The sequence below is a fragment of the Molossus molossus genome, unplaced genomic scaffold (assembly GCF_014108415.1).
Source record: "Molossus molossus isolate mMolMol1 unplaced genomic scaffold, mMolMol1.p scaffold_m16_p_1, whole genome shotgun sequence".
Classification (NCBI taxonomy): domain Eukaryota; kingdom Metazoa; phylum Chordata; class Mammalia; order Chiroptera; family Molossidae; genus Molossus; species Molossus molossus.
In genome coordinates, this window is record NW_023425344.1 from 164,258,871 (window position 1) to 164,276,538 (window position 17,668).

At 35.1% G+C, this 17,668-nt stretch overlaps 1 protein-coding gene across 5 annotated transcripts in view; it reads right to left on the reverse strand.

Moving 5' to 3' along the window:
* STRN3 (striatin 3) overlaps window positions 1-17,668 on the reverse strand; it is a 95,949-nt gene that overhangs the window by 59,458 nt on the left and 18,823 nt on the right. For 3 of the 5 annotated variants that reach the window (XM_036276512.1, XM_036276523.1, XM_036276533.1), the window contains exons 2-5: window positions 7,438-7,541; window positions 6,966-7,039; window positions 1,380-1,461; window positions 133-306 (exon numbers count right to left, since the gene is read on the reverse strand). In XM_036276512.1, the coding sequence (XP_036132405.1) occupies window positions 133-306; window positions 1,380-1,461; window positions 6,966-7,039; window positions 7,438-7,541 (434 nt within the window). Of the gene's footprint in view, window positions 1-132; window positions 307-1,379; window positions 1,462-6,965; window positions 7,040-7,437; window positions 7,542-8,743; window positions 8,777-15,350; window positions 15,384-17,668 lie in introns of those variants that run through there. The other 2 variants (XM_036276541.1, XM_036276548.1) reach the window with 2 other exon arrangements.

Consider the following 17,668-nt stretch of genomic DNA (forward strand, 5'->3'; position numbering starts at 1 on the left):
ACTTAGGGGGAGAAAAGTCTTTAAATTTGAACTCCACCTGCTTTAAAACTTGTTCATGGTAGTAACAAGAACCTGAAGAGATTCATAATACCCACTGTAAAGACAATGTTAACCTACAAGTATAGATCATACCTTTTGATTTCTTGTCCTTTTTGCTTAGGAGATTCACCTCCATTCAGGATCTGTTCTAAATTCTTTGTTTCTACTGATCCATTTGGTTCTGAATTGGACAGTCCAAGTAATGACCTTACCCGCTGAGACCGTACATCTAATATTGTATCTGTGTAACCTACTTCCTGAAGATATCTGTAAGAGAAAATTAAAAATATTAAACCCCACATATTGTTATACCAGCAAACTTGTTAACTCAAAATTACATCAAAGGATTTTAGAAAAATCTATCATCCTATAAAATATACTCTTCCTTTGCCTCAATAACTGTCTTCTCTATAGACTAGTTCCAGTTTATAAAGAAAATAAGGCCAATTACAAACCAAAATTTAATTAAGAAAGCAAATAGCACAGCCAACACTAATCAAGGACCAATTACTGAAACCTAAAAAGCCCTAGAGCCTTAAGAGGCTTTTAGGAGTTGATGGCATTATCTGAAACTTCAGAAGTGGCTTGCCAAGTCCTACCTTTACTTGAATTTTTGAGGAACCTTTTTTTAAAAAAAATTTTATTGTTGAGAGTTGGGGACCCTTTTTGACATTTGAATTCTGTATTGTATTAGAAGTACTTCTGTGGCAAATCTTACTGTCTTTTATCTATTTGTTCTTCTCCTTTATCTTTTGAAACTTTGGTACTTGTGTGCTCCCAATATCCTGGGTAACTTAATAAAATTATTCAACCTATACTTAAGTGACCCAGTGAAGTGTGGTCAGACCCTTGACTTTGTTATTACCTAGAACTACCCTACCTCTGAAGTAGTCTATGATCTGACAGTTATCTTAAATTCCTATTCTCATTTCAATTCCCATGTTTTTGCCCTGTGACTTTACCTTGAACTTCAGTCTCTAGATAACCAATTAAATTCTTTCTCTAAACCAGTCTTACTTAAAACCAAATATGTGAATTTTGCAGTGATGAAAACAGGAGTGCCTACAAGTATGAGCTCTATATTGTTTTTTCTGGCCTTCAAGGCATCCAGTCTTTATGATAGTCTACCCCACAAATAAAAAACAAACAAACATCACACTGAGGGACATTCAGAGGAAATAAACTTTTAAAAGATCTAAGCATCGAAACAAAGCATTTAAAAAGCAATTGAAAACTATATGCATTGTCCCACTATCATTAAATAATTTTTCATTGAAAAGTGATTGAATATAGGTACTTCATGCCTAAATCCTTAAAACTGAAAATGAACCATTACTCACTGTCTTAACAGCTGTCTGCCTTGCTTCCATGTTAACTGGCTATTCTGAGGTGCTGCAGGAGCTTCTGTGTCTTTGGTTTCTTCTAAAAATTAACAACAATAAAAAAAGACAAGTTTCGTACACATTGTTTCAACTATTGAAAATACTGCCAAAGTTCTCTAAGGGGCGAAATTTCCACAAAAATATACCTAAATATTTTATTAAGAAGAGAAGAAAATGAACTTTTATTGAGTATTTACTGTGGATCACACTCATTTCAGATGTGTTTATCCCAATTAGTCAAACACTTAGGTACTACCCTCCTTGTTTTAAAATTGGGAAAAGCCAAGTGCACATTAACTATAACTACCAGAGATTCAAAAGCCCAGGCTTTGAAATACAATATTATTATAATTACCATTTTAACTACCAGAATTCCACTGAGTTAAATACTTTTGAAATTAAAAGGCTATACTTAATATTTACAGTAGTTATTCCAAAGCAATGCCACTAAGAAATTAGATATATATAACTTAATTTTGAATTGGTTATAGTACACTCGAAGTCTGTATCACAAGACTTTATATAGTCAATTTCACTCTTTTTAGAACTAAAAGTTAAAGTTTTACTATAGGTAAAAAGTCATTTTTTTTATTCTCATGTAACAAAGTATATATATTTTTTAAATTTAACAAACAGTATAATTTCAGGTCAGTTAAGCTCTGAATAAGTATACTTAGACTAAAATTCAAAACTGCTTATTGTTACTATTTTCCCATAAATTTTCACTATGCAAATAAAGATAAAGCAGAGAGGGCCATTAAAGATCAGTCCTCAGTAAATGTTGAGAACTTAGAAGGGATCACAGTTATTAGGCTCCTAGACTCCTTACAGTCACGTGAGCAAATACTTATTGGTAATAACTCAAATATTCACTACAAGTATTACTTCTCTAACCCTAATAATCCCATTATTAATATCGTCTCATTCTTCCCTTGAACATAGAAATTTCTATTTCTAGAAATAATTCTTTCATTCTAATAGTCCCGTTTTTATATTTATAATTTTTATCTAGACCATTATATATTTTTAAATCACATATTATCATAGCAGAAAAAACACATTTAAAAAAATATAAATGCCCCAAATCCTATCATCAAAGGTTAGTATTTAAGACTTTATCATTCCATATTTTCCATATGAAAATATACACATAAGCTTATCCCTTCCTTTAAAAATAAATGGGCAATATGTATACTGCATTATAAGCTGCTTTTGACAATGTATCTTGACCATTCTCTCTATGGCAATAAAATAGATTAACATCATATAAAATGATTAATAAGCCCTGGCCGGTTTGGCTCAGCGGTTAGAGCGTCGGCCTGCGGTCCTGAGAGAACCGGGTTCGGTTCCCGTAAGGGCATGTACCTCGGTTGCAGTTTGTCCCCGGCTCTGGTTGGGTCGTGTGGGTGGCAACCACTCGAAGTGTCCCTTTCACGTTGATGTTTCTCTCTCTCTCTCTCTCCCTCCCACACTCTATCTGAACAAAAAATAGAAAAAATGTCCTCGGGTGAGGATAAAAAATAAATAAATAAAATAAAATGATTAATAATATTCCATAGAAAGTATATACCTATTTAATTTAACCAGTCCCCTAATGTTGAAATTAGTTTCCATTATTCACTATTATAAATAATGCTGCTAAGGATATCCTTGAAGTACATCGTAAGCGTACACAATGAATTTTGAACACACTCATGTAACCAGTACCTAAATGAAGAAACAAAACATTGTCAGTATCCCAAAAGCTTTTTTTGTGCTGTTTTCCAATCACTAGATACTCCCAGAAGAGTATCAATACTATCCTGAATTCTAAAAACTAGATTAATTTTTAAATTTAATAATATTAAATCAATGATATCAATTTTCAATTTTACGTGATTTATCCATGTCAGGTTTTATACTTTGTTAACTTGTTGCTAAATAGCATTCTGCTATACTAAAATATCACAATATATTTATGCATTCTAATGCTGAAGACCATTCGAGTTGTTTCTAGTTTTTTACTATTAAAAATAATGATACTACCAACATCCTTATACAAGCCCTATGATAAATATACGTATGCATTTTAGGGAGTGGAACACCTAGGAAGGGAACTACTGGGTCACAGGACATGCTATGTTCCCTTTAGTAACACCACTAATAAATCACTTCCAGACTTCCATCAATTTACAATCCCAGCATCAGTAGGTCTACAAATTCTTGTTGTTCCATATTCTCATCAACACTTGACTTTTTCTCTTTTTCATTTTAGCAGTTCTGGTAGGTATCTAACTATATTGCACTGTGCTTTTGTGGTTTTAAGTCGTATTTCTTCAATAACTGATAAAATTGAGCATCATTTCATATGCTTCTTGGCCATTTGGAAATCCTACTTTATCAAGTGCCTTTTCAAGTCCTTTGCCCATTTTTCTTTTTCTTTTATTTTTTATTCCTCATCCGAGGATATTTTTTTAAATTTATCATTAGAGTGGAAGGGAGGGAGAGAGAGACATAGAGAAATATCAATGAGATAGATCCACATCAACTGGTTGCCACCCGCATGAGCCGAATTGAACCTGTGACTCATTGGTCCGCAGGCCAAGGCTCTAGCCGCTGAGCCAAACTGGCCAGAGCTTGCCCATTTTTCTATGGCTACATATTTAAAAAATCTAAATAAAAGAAAAAGAAGCTCTTTACATATCTGGGTACAACCGCTTTTATACAGTGTTAGGCTTATGTTAACTATATTGGTATTATTGAGACAGGGAGTATAAAAACATTCATATCTTGTATAATGGAACCTCAATTCTCGAACTTAATTCACTCTGGAAGGCTGTTCGAAAACCAAAGCATTTTTCCCATTAGATAAACCACAGAACATATATGCATGTATGCATATATGCATGCATAACCAATGGACACAGATAACGAAGCTGGGGATGGGGCAAGGGGGATGGGGAGGAGGGTGTCAATGGGGGGAAAGGAGAAGCATCTGTAACAGAAATAAATTAATAAAGACAATTAAAAAAAAAAGAAATAATGTAAATTGAATTAATCCATTCCAGACTCCCCAAATGATTCTGTTTTAACCTTTCTTCTATACAGTATATGTCTAATGTCCTGTTTAATTTATAAACACTTTAAAAACAAAAAGGGACATGAAATATAAATGAAAATTTAACATAAAGGAAATGAAATGTACAGTAAAAAAATGATAATAATAGCAGCAACAAAAGCAAAAAAACACGAAAATATTCACAGCACAATTTCCTGAGCTGTTAACAAGGGTAAACAGATTCATGCTCATGCTTTCTCTTCTTTGTCACCTGAGAGATTCATGACTGATCATACAGCTATCAGTATGAAAGGGTTTCTAGGTTGAAAAGCAAATTGTTCAAGATGGGAGACATTCGAAAATTGAGGTTTGATTGCTTGTACCAAATTAATATTTTGCACATTTTTCTCTTTTTTACATTTTGCTTTATTTTGGGCACATAAAAGGCAACACTGATTCACTTAATGTTTATCTCGATCTGTACTTTGACGTAAATGAGTTTATCCCAATTTGTTTGCATGGTGTGTTTCTGACCATCCCTTTTTGTTTGTTTTCCCACTAAATATCCTGAATAGTTTTTCTATTCCTGTAAAAACAATCTACTTTGTTATTATTGTGTCTCCTATAATTAAAATACTTGGACATTACTTTATTCCTCAATTTGGGGAAGTTTCAATAATTAAGTTTAAAACAAGTTTAAAAACAAGTCTGCTTTTAGCTGACTTCAGTTGTGGGCAGGAGAAATTTATCTGCTAAATGATTTTGCTTTATACAAACTGCTGCACTGAGACCAGAGAGCCAATTCTGACTCTGCTTTTAGAAACAACGTGGCTGCAACTAGCCTCCTTCCTCACATTTATGAAGACCAACTTGGGGGCAGCCCTTGAGTTATAGAAAGTGATTGCTTATTTTCTGAATATTCTAGCCATATAAGAAGTGGAGAAGAGCCTGGCCGGTGTGGCTCAGTGATTGAACATCGACCCATGCACCAAGAGTTCGCTGGTTCGATTCCTGGTCAGGGCACATGCCTAGGTTGTGGTCCAAATCCCCAGTTGGAGGTCATGCAGGAGGCAGCCAACCAATGTTCTCTCTCATCGATGTATCTCTCTCTCTAAAAATCAATAAAGAAAAATTTTTTTTTAAAAGTGGAGAAGACCTAAAAATAAATCAACTGCAGGTTATATGCATGAAGTATTTCTGCCTAGATCTAAGTACTTACTATCAAACTAAAAACCAATTAACTAAATTTGTAAAATTTACTATAATAGCTAACTAAAAAATATCCATACAACCCTGGCTGGATTGGTTTAGCAGTTAGAGCATCAGCCCGTGGACCAGGTTGGTCGTGAGGATGGCAGGCACTCAATGTGTCCCTTTCACGTCAATGTTTCTCTCTCTCCCTCTCTGTTCCTCTCTTTCCCTCCCACTCTACCTGAACAAAAAATGGAAAAATGTCCTCAGGTGAGGATAAAAAACAAAACAAAACATGTTCTTCTTGTCTTAGTAACCAACATCCAATAACAGCACAGAATTCAATTTTTACCATCATCAACATGTATATATATAAATGGGTTCTAAATATACTTGAGAAATTGCTAGTGATACTGCCAAATATTGTATCATATAAATAAAAATATACCTTATTAGACTTTTAGAGTACTCAAATTGTAATCGTATGAAACCCTAAAATTAGCTCTTTCTTATATCCAGCCCTCTGGCTCCCTGCACTAACTGTTTATCAGATGCTACTCTCAGACTCACTATTCACTTTCTGTTCAGAAAACAGCAAGGCCGATTGAAGATAATTTTTTCCTTCTCTTTTTGGCTGCCTCTGAAGTTTCCAAATTCAATCAAATTTCCAATTTATTAGAACTAAACTGAGTTAACCACAGCTTCTCCAGACAAACAGATTTTAACAATAAAAAATTAAGGTTATATAGGATGGAACAAGAATTGCCTACAGGTGGAGCCCTGGCCGGTTTGGCTAAGGGTTAGAGCGTCGGCCTGCAGTCTGGAGAGACCCGGGTTCAGTTCCCACTAAGGGCACGTACCTCGGTTGCAGTTTGTCCCAGGCCCTGGTTGGATCATGTGGGTGGCAACCACTTCGTATGTCCCTTTCACGTTGATGTTTCTCTCTCTCTCCCTCCTTCCCACTCTATCTGGACAAAATACAAAAAAAAAAAAATGTCCTAGGGTGAAGATTTAAAAAAAAATTGCCTACAGGTGGAGAGTTATTAGTTCATTACCTGCAACCTATAATTACTACCAAAACTGCACTCACAATTTTACACAGGTTTCAATACAACGAAAACAGGACACATAATCTTAGGATCAAGATGATGAAACTACTTACTTTTATTCATTTATTATTTTCCCCAAAATTCTAGACAGTACCAATTCTTTCAAAGGAAAATTGGGAGAACGAGAACATGTATGTTAAATAAAATTAAGCTTAAACCAATTATTCTTTGGGAAGGAGTGGGGGCAGACAGAAGAACAGAGTTTACCTGATTCAAAGGTTGGCATTTTCAAATCACCTTGGTTCAGTTCTGTGCCATATTTTAATTTGTGATATTTTGCCCTGAAAATTTAATAATAAATTGTTGAAAAAAAATTTTCTTTTTCCTTTTCTACACAGTTAAGTAACTACTGGTAGGTTTCTCCAACAACAAAATAAGATACGAATGTGTTTCTTTCAATTTACTTACAAAAGAAGTTGGAGAAAAAAATGTACTATTATGAATGTACTCCTGATCTTTTAAAAACAATTTTAAAACTTAGATTCTATAATAAAAGATATTTTAATTTAAATATTTCAACCTCTTCTTCTTCTCTCATATATCAAATCAAAATATCATCTTGTATTTTAGGCAAGGTTTTGTATCTTTCAAAGAGCTTTCAAATATCTTGTAAAATGATATAAAAGAGAATAATAATGTTCTTATTTATTTTATTCATATAGTAAAATGAGACACATACCTTTCTTGTTTTAATGCATACTCTAACATCTTTATTCTTCTTACTAAATCCTTCTTCAAGTTTTCTTGACCTTTTCTTTCTCCTTGCAAAAATGCTATTCGGGCCTAGAAACAGAAATGGTCCATTTATTTTCATTTTTTCATAACTATACATAGGGAACTGAAAAAAGGAAAACAATAAATGTAAACTTCTGCACTTTTATTCTCGACAGCAAGACTTAAAATTCATAGTAGTCAACCAAACTTTCTGTTACATAAATAACACAATCATTTAAAAGATAAAGATAACTACAAGCTAACTACTTCCTTATAATCCTTAAAGTCACTAAGACTAATAATTTTACATTATCTTGAAAAATATTTTCATAGGAAAAAATTGTCTAATTCCTAATATATAAGTCACAAGGAACTAAAAAATATTATACTCACAAGCAGATAAACATTTTCCCCAAATGAGATATTGTTTCAAAAACCAATAATAAATGCCCAGTCATTAAAATAAGCTCTTCTCTATTATTCTTTATAAAAGATAATAAATCATCCACAACTTCATAACATCTGAGATGTTATGCTACACTTCAACACTCGTAAATACAAATTTCAAAATAAAAATAAAGGTCTAGGAGGAATGGTAAAAATTCAGAACATAATACAGGTGGAGCAAACGTAGGTTTACAGTTTTGAGTATGCAAAACACCGTTTAGAAGAAAAACATGGATTCATACTATAGAACCATTATGTAACTCTAATTTCCAGATCTCAGAGCATTCTCTAATTAGGCATGGAAAGAGATTTAAACAGCTCATTTTTGCCCTGGCTGGTGTGGCTTAGTTGGTTAGAGTATAGTCCCATACACCAAGTGGTTGAGGGTTCAATTCCGGTCAGGGCACATACCTAGGTTTCAGGTTCGATCCCTGGACCAGGTACATAAAAGGAGGCAACCAATTGATGTTTCTCTCTCACATCAATGTTTCTCTCTATCTCTTTCTCTCTTCCTTCCTCTCTCTCTAAAAAAGCAATGAAAACATATCCTTGGGTGAGGATTAAAAAATGAAATAAAATAAAAAACAAATAAAAATGGAACTGACTTATGACCCAGTGATTCCACTGGGAATTTATTTAAAGAAACCCAGAACTCTAATTGGATAGAATACATACACCCTTATGTTCATTGCAATGTTACTAACAAAGCCAAGGTTTGGAAGCAGCCCAAGCGTCCTCCATCAATAGGTGATTGAATTAAAAAAAGCTGTAGTACATTTACACAATGGACTACTACTTGGCTGTAAAAAAGAAATAAATTTTACCCGTTGCAACAGCATGGATGGACTTGGAGAGTGTTATGCTAAGTGAAATAAACCAGAGAAAAAGATGAGTACCATATGATTTCACTAATATGTGGAACCTAATGAACAAAATAAACTAACAAAATAGAAACAGACTCATAGATGGAGAACAGACTGACAGTTGTCAGAGGGGAATGGGGTTGGGAGCTGGGTGGAAAAGGTGAAGGGATTAAGGGAAAAATAAAAACAAAAACTCACAGACACAGACAAGAGTATGGTGACTGATTACCAGAGAAAAGGTGTGGAGGAGGTAAAAGAGGTACAGGGTGGGTAAGTGGTGACGGAAGGTGACTTGACTTGGGGTGGTGAACACACAATACAATATACAGATGACTTGTGTTGTAGAATTATACACCTAAAACCTATATAATTTTATTAACCAATGTCGCCCAATAAATTTTAAAAAAGGCAACACAATAAGATGGCACTTCACACCCATTAGAATAGCTACTATCCAAAAAATGAAAAATAGTAAGTGTTGGTAAGGACACGGAGAAACTGGAACCCTCCTGCCTTGCTAGTGGGAATGTAAAATGATGCAGCCACAGCAGTAAAGTTTGGTGGGTCCTCAAAAATATTTAACATAAAAAAATAAATAAATAAACAAAACGTGTGCTTGCAATTTCTTGTAAAATTTTTCATTTTCCAAATTTATAACTAGCTAAGACTTCTAGGGAAGAGAGAAAGATCAACAAAAAGATTTCCAGACATAAATAAAACGTATATTTTATTTTTATCTTTTCTAGTTATAACAAAAACTAAAAATTTAATGAAAATACCAGCACTGCCCTCTAAAATCCCAATGTCATTTTACATGGCAATACTTGGTTTGCTTTAAACCAACCAAATTATGTCTAAGCTAAAAAGAAATGCACTCTGCTACTTCTAACATCTATTGTTATTTATGTGTTTTTGAAGAGAATAAAATTATTTTTAGAATATGGGTGGGTATAATTTTTTAAAAAACTAAGTAGTAAAGAGTTCTATGTAAGTGATTTTCAGCTTTTGTTTTTTTCTGACAAGACTGATTCTTTGTGGAAGCTAATAACGAGAATGGTGACTAAATGAAAGATTACTGTATTATCAAAAAATAAAATGGTTTTGACAGCTCTTTACAATTAGAGGGGGAAAAAACATCTTTCTTGTTATTGGAAGGCAAACTTACATTCTCAAGACTGGTATGTTTCTTGAAACCATTTCTTACACCCAAGAGATATTATACATTTTATAGTGAAAATAAACAAATTACAAATAATAAAAAATAATTTTACAAGCAAGTTTTCAAGAACAGCTAGATTACCTTATTACTCTTTCTCTATTTTTTTTTTTAACTTTTTTTTTCTTTATTGATTTGAGAGAGAGAGAGGAAGAGAGAGGGAGGGAGAGAGAAACATTGATGAGAGAGAACATCGAATGGCCGCCTCCTGCATGCCCCCCACTGGTAATTGAGCCCACAACCTGAGCATGTACCCTGACCAGGAATCAAACAAGTGGTCTCTTGGTGCATGGGTCGACACTCAACCACTGAGTCACACCGACGGGGCATTACTCTTTCTCTTAAAACTCAAAGCATTTTTAGTGTAATCAATAAAGGCAATTATTGATCACGTAAGTTATATATTTAAAATCATTACACCCTGGCAGGTTTGGCTCAGCGGTTAGAGCATCAGCCCGTGGACCAGAGAGTCCCGGGTTCAGTTCCCGCTAACGACACGTACCTCAGTTGCAGGTTGTCCCCGGCCCTGGTTGGGGATGTGTGGGTGGCAACTAGTTGATGTGTCTCTCTCACATCGATGTTTCTCTCTCTTCCTCCCTCTTTTCCTCCTGCTCTATCTGAAGATAAATGCAAAAAAAAAAAAAAAAGCCTCAATAAAATCATTACAAATCTTGAGATCACTAATGTGGGAAAAAGACAGATTTAGCTACATAATGTGATTTACACTAGTAGAGATCCACACTCCTTTAAGAAAACCCTTTAGGCAAGATGTGTTCTGGAAATGATTGATGAAGTGTATAAACCACATTTTACATGACACCTCAGTCATTGCAAGTTGTGGCAGCAACAAAATCAAACAAATACAACCTGAGTATATAAGTTTTTAGCAAATAGAATAAAGACAATTGATAGCCTCATGTCTTCAGGTAAGGTTTCTACCATCAAATGGTTAACTTCTGAACTTCAGAACTATAAATGAAAAGCTAGAAGAATAACCATCACAAATATGTATCAATTATGCTACTTGCCAAACACAGTTTTAAGTATTTAAGTGTACATATTTATTTACTTCTCACAATTATCCTATGCGTTGGTATTATTACCCCCACTTTTACAGAAAATGCAAAATGGAGTACAAAGTGGTTAAGAAACTTGGTCAATATCACAAGAATAGCAATGGAGGCACTAAGACTTGAATTGTGAAGGTCTCACTTCAGAGTACCTTCTCCTGCTCACCAAACTATAAAGCTGCTCAAAATAATGGGGAGAGACAATCAGTAGAGAGGTAAGGGCTGGTTGATAATCTCAGGATGCTATCTATTCCCCTCCCAAACCCAAATTAGACATCAATAACTTTGCCTCAGAGTTAGAAAAAAACTCTTAAACATAAGATAGGCTCCAGGCAGCCATAACAAAACTATTTGAATTGGCAAGCAGGATGAAAAATATTTGCCAGCCCAATTTCATACTAAGAATATTTAAATATTAAACCAAATCGATTGTCCTTGTTTTGCTACTAATTAGACAAATGCTATTAGAATGCAGTTCCATAAAAGTATGAATATTTGTCTTTTGTTCACTGATATATTCCCATTACCCACAACAGTGCTGGCATATGTAAAAACTTAATATTTGTTGCTTAATGAATGAATAAAGTAATGATTACATAGTTTCTCAACTATAAAATATAGGGATGACCATATATGTACAATCTCTTTCCGAATCTCAAATCCAGAAGTACTTAATTCATCTATGAAAAATGACATTTTTTTAAAATGCAGAGGTTTTTCACATGCATAAAGGAAAATTTCACTTTTGTTCAGTAAATATGGTGTTTGTGATTCCAGAATTTTATTCATCTAGTCTATCTAATATATATTAATTGATAACATTAATGATCAAAATTAAGGAAATATCTAAGACATTTAAGAAAGTGAGCACGAATAAGCTAAAAGAATCCTAATTTAGGAGTTGGGTGGTTGTATCTACACTTATTGTTATAGTACTAAATCCTACCAATGTAGAGTTATTTAACCTAAATTTTTTCATTTCCAAAGGGAAAAACCTAAACACAATCCCTGATATATATTTAACTAACCTTAAGAAAGTCAAGGAAGGAAACAATAACGTTTTTTTAGAAATGCCCTTTAATAGCTCACGTAGACACTATTACTTAAGTATCCTCAAAATAGGACAATTCTGACTGGGTTCAGGGCTACCATAGCCATTGGTACAGACTTTAGTTCCCTAGAATTCAAAGACATCTTCCCACAAGAAAGGCCTATAAAAAATTTAATCTTATTCCTCTTCATGAAAAATCCTTGATAAGAAATAAAATTTAGTTGTTAATAAGTCACTTAATTATCTTTTCAAGAAGGATGGCTTTTAATTATCTAGGGGAAAATTTATTCGTGTTAATTTCTTATTAGCTCATGTTAAAACCATTCATAAGTACAACAATTAAGTGGAGTACACTATTCATGCAATTTTGACACCAGGGAACCTAACAGCTCAATGTGTTAAACCCTTTAAATGTAATGGATATTTAAAGATATGAACAGATGCCCTGGCCAGTTTGGCTCAGCGGTTGAGCATCGGCCTGCAGACCAGAGAGTCCTGGGTTCGGTTCCCGCTAGGGGCACGTACCACCAAAACAAAAACAAAAACAAAAAAAAGATATGAATAGATGAAAGCTAGGCATATAGAAATTCCAGAATTTGTTTCTTTTTTATGGAACTATCTTAAACTCTTTAAAATTGAGTACAATTCAGGAAAACTATTGTTTATTATTTATGAAACATAGTAAGATACGTGATCTTTAGTACTGGCTGTTAACAGTTTCATACAGGCTTCTTTTATAGGAAAATATACCATTAAAGAAAATCTTTCTTTCAAATCCTTACATAAACATATGAAATAATGATCCATGTTTTGATTTAGGTTTATTTCTAGTTACATCATAAGACATACAACACAATATAAAACTTGGTAATTATTCCCAAAATTGCACGTGGGACAGGACAAGAGACTATAAACCAAGAAAAGAGTTTATATATCTTATACATAGTTAAAACAAACAAACAAAAAAAACAACCACCCAAAAATCCAGACCCAATAATCCAAGGAGCTAAAGAGAAGTACGTAAGACAGCAAATCAAGAGTACTCTACCAGGATCTTCAGGGTGCTGTGACTCTTAAAGAGATACTGCATGGTATACACACACACACACATTTTTTTTTTAAGGAGGAACCTCCCTTAATCTGTAAGTGTTAAGAATACCAGAAAATGTGACCCTAACTGTCTCCCGAAACTGACACTGTCACAGACTGGTTTATCTGTGACAATACCAAAACAAAAGGAAATGGGATTAAGATAATTAGGATTTATCTTACCCCTAACTAATAATAGAAAAAGAAGACACTAACCACAATCTAATCAGCTACTTCAAGGTTAAATTAGAAGTATTCCTAGACTCTATTTTCATCAGCCTTTGACTACATTTGATCATATTTTGTTTTGTTTTGTTTTTATCCTCCCCCGAAGATATTTTTCCATTTTTTGTACAGATAGAGTGGGAGGGAGAGAGAGGAAGGGAGAGAGATTGAGAAACATCGACGTGAAGGGACACATCGAGTGGCTGCCACCCGCACGACCAACCAGGGCCGGGGACAAACTGCAACCGGAGTACGTGCCCTTAGTGGGAACCGAACCCGGGTCTCTCCGGACCGCAGGCCGACGCTCTAACCGCTGAGCCAAACCGGCCAGGGCTTGATCATATTTTTTAGCCCTGTTAATAGAAACAAGGAGACCATAAACTAAGTTAGCTTTAATGCCTTAGAAGCCTATATAAGCAAACCAAAACCTAAGTGTGTGCATAATGGCTCAAGGTTAACAAATCAAACACTAAGGACAACCAATCACAGCCAATGATGCTTTCCAAAATAATGTAATCGCTTATGCTATTGCCATTCCTGTAATTTCCTTGCTTTACATCTACCTCTTCTCTATAAATCTTTCTACCTCCTGTCCACGGAGGGTTCCTAACAACTTCTGGTTTGTTGCTGTTCAATTCTAAATCAATTTTGCTCAAAAAAATTCTTTAAATTTTTAATATTCTTTAGTTTATTTTTTAAGTCTGCAGTCCATACTATTTAAATGTGATGTAGAGTGGGACAAAATAAGAGGAAATTTCTCTTCTCCTCCATTAGATTTTAAGCTGCCTAAATAAAAGAACCATTGCAGGGCATTTGGTTCTGTCCAAAACGTCCATGCTTTGAAGACGTCTCTTGGTCCATTTATTGAAACATTTATTTCTACTTTTGGTTTAGCAGATTAATACAATAAAACTGCTATCATGTTTTATGGTCCAATTGTGTTAAGGTTATATTGCCAATAGCCATCCTTCTTGCCTGGATAGCCTAGCTGGCAATGGCACATGAGGTTAGGTATATGGGTCAGAGTTCAAATTCTGCAGGATTGCAGAGCAGAACTTATGTTAATTATGGACCAAATGTCTTCATGGATGTTTTGGACAGAACCGATAGCAAGGACCTTTTGGTGAGGACCAAATGTATGCTAACCAAAAGAACTTGTATTCTACTTTGTTTCACTCAAAAGTGCACTGCACATATTAAAGATTCGTTGAGCCTGGCTGGTGTAGCTCAGTGGCTGAGAGTTGACCCATGCATCAAGAGGTCACCGGTATGATTCCCAGTCAGGGCACATGCCCAGTTTGTGGGCCCCATCCCCAGTGGGGGGCATGCAGGAGGCAGCCAATTGTTCTCTCTCATCAATGTTTCTATCTCTCTCTCTTCCCCCTCCCTTCCTCTCTCTCTAAAAATCAATAAAGAAAAAATAATAATAAAAATAAAGATTTGTTGAAATAGTATTGGGACTGGTGTTCATTCTTGCAACAATTATTTACTGAATGCCTCCTATGGCTCAGAGGATACAATGATGCACAAGGCCAACACAATCCCTACTCTCAGAGTTTATAGCTTACTGTAGGAGGGACAGCAAACAGACCAGGCATATGCAATGCAGGTTCATAAATGTTATGATAAAGGAAGTTCACTACATAGGAAGTTCCCAGAAAAAATGACAGCTAAGCTAAAGAGTAGAAGACAGTTCAAACAGGGGAGGAGGTGTTCCATGTACAGAGAAAAACATGAGGCCTGGAGGGCAAAGAGAATACACTATCACTTTAGAGAAACAAAGTATGACTGGAACTTTACAGGCATACCTCATTTTATTGTGCTTCACTTTATTCACAGGTGCCACATTTTTTACAAATTGTAGGTAAGACCCTCCACCATCAAAAAGATTATGACTCACTTTATTGTAATGCTCACCTTCTGGGACCAAACCTGCAACATCTCCAAGATATGCCTATATATGTTTAATGGGAAGGGGGATAGAATGAGAAGGAGAAGAGATACAAGGGAGAGAAATCTAGATGGTTAGCAGAAAACATATTGTAAAAGGGCTTATTAGAAAATACAACTAAAAAGCTGTATTTGAAAATATCGGTACATATAATGTGATGTACAGACGTTAAAAATGGTAATGAACCCTTTGGGTCATCCTCAAACACAATGGTGGAGATAACAGTATAGGGAAAGTTCAACAACAACAAAAAAATCAATTAAAGAACTGTGTTGCCCTGGCCGGTTTGCTCAGAGGTTAGAGCATCGGCCTGCGGTCCAGAGAGACCTGGGTTCGGTTTCCGCTAAGTGCACGTATCACGGTTGCAGTTTGTCCCCGGCCCTGGTTGGGTCGTGCGGGTGGCAGCCACTCGACGTGTACCTTTCACATCGATGTTTCTCTCTCTCTCTTCCTCTCTCTCCCTCCCACTCTAACTGAACAAAAAATGAAAAAATGTCCTCGGGTGAAAATAAATAAAAAAACCAAACAACTGTGTTAGCAAGAACAGAGAAATTAAAACCCTTGTGCACTGCTGATGGGAATGTCAAATGGTGCAAGTACTATGGAAAACAGCATAGTGGTTCCTCAAAAAACTAAAAATAGGATTATCACGATCCAGTAATCCCACCTCTAGGTATATATCCCGCCCCCTAAAATTGAAAGCAGAATAGCAAAGAGATATTTGAACACCCATTTTCATAGCAGCACTATTAACAACAGCCAGGAGGTGTAAGTAATCCAAGTGCCCATCACAGATAAATGGATAAACAAACTGTGGTATATGCATAGAATGGAATATTATTCAGCTTAAAAAGTGAAACATTATAAGTGAAATAAGCCAGTCACAAAAAGAGAAATACTCCACGATTTCACTTGCTCTGAGACTTTGCACTAGTTATTTGCAATGCCAGTGAATTCTTCCTCCACATATTCATGCAACTGCCTTACCAAATCTTTGCTCATTGATTTAAAAGTTACAAACTGCTTCACATCCCCATATACTCTCAATCTCCCCAACCTTCCTCTATTTCTTATCATAATATATTACTTTCTGACAATTTCTTATTTATTTATATAATTTCTCAATAACTTATTTGTGTATGGTTTGTCTCCTCCTACACTCCCTCCCCCTCCCAAGCCCCACAAGAATCTTAAATTCCATTAGAGCAAGGATATTTGACTGATTAGCTCACAGTTATACCCCAAGCATTTAGAACAATGTCTAGCAGCTAGCAGGTCAGGACGGAATAAGGAAAATAAGAAATTAAAAAAAAAAAAAACAGCCCTGGCCAGTTTGGCTCAGCGGTTGGAGCGTCGGCCTGCGGTACAGAGACACCGGGTTCGGTTCCCGCTAAGGGCATGTACCCCGGTTGCAGTTTGTCCCCAGCCCTGGTTGGTCGTGCGGGTGGCAGCCACTTGATGTGTCCCTTCGCATCGATGTTTCTCTCTCTCTCTCTTCTTCTCTCTCCCTCCCGCTCTATCTGAACAAAAAATGGAAAAATGTCCTCAGGTGAGGATAAAAACAAACAAACAAACAAACAAAGACCTAAGGAAGGTTTGTTGACATACACAGATATATGCTAATTAGAAGGAAAATTATATTGACATATGTCATATTAAGATTATAAACTAAAATTAGTGAAGTATCTTCTCAAGAGTAGACTCACTCAAAACTTCAATTGGTACTCAGCTCAATTCATCATAATTATTTTTATACATATTTATGTTCCTCCATTAGAAAGTGAATAAACTACAAGTAGTGTCTGACCCAAAATAAGCATTTAATAACTACTGGAGTTATCAAGTAGATCTTACCACGTAGATCATGACTAGTCCATAATACATACTTACACTCTACTAAATGACAATCTGCCAAACTTTCAACTTACAAAACAAATTAGGAGGTTTTCTATTATGAGTCACTACAAAATTTTTTTTCCAGTTTTACTAAGAAATAATTGACACGTAAGTTTAAGATGTAGAGCATGATGTTTTGATTTACATTAACTGTGAAATGATTAAACTAGGTTCAGCTAACCTCCATCTTCCCATGTAGATACAATAGAGAAAAAATTTTTTCCTTGTGATGAGAACTCTTAGGATATACTCTCTTAACAACTTTCCTATATATCATACAGCAGTGTTAGCTACAGTAATCATGGGGTACATTATATTCCTACTACTTATTTATCTTATAATTGAAGTTTGTACCTATTGACCACCCTTCTCCAATTCTCCCTCACCT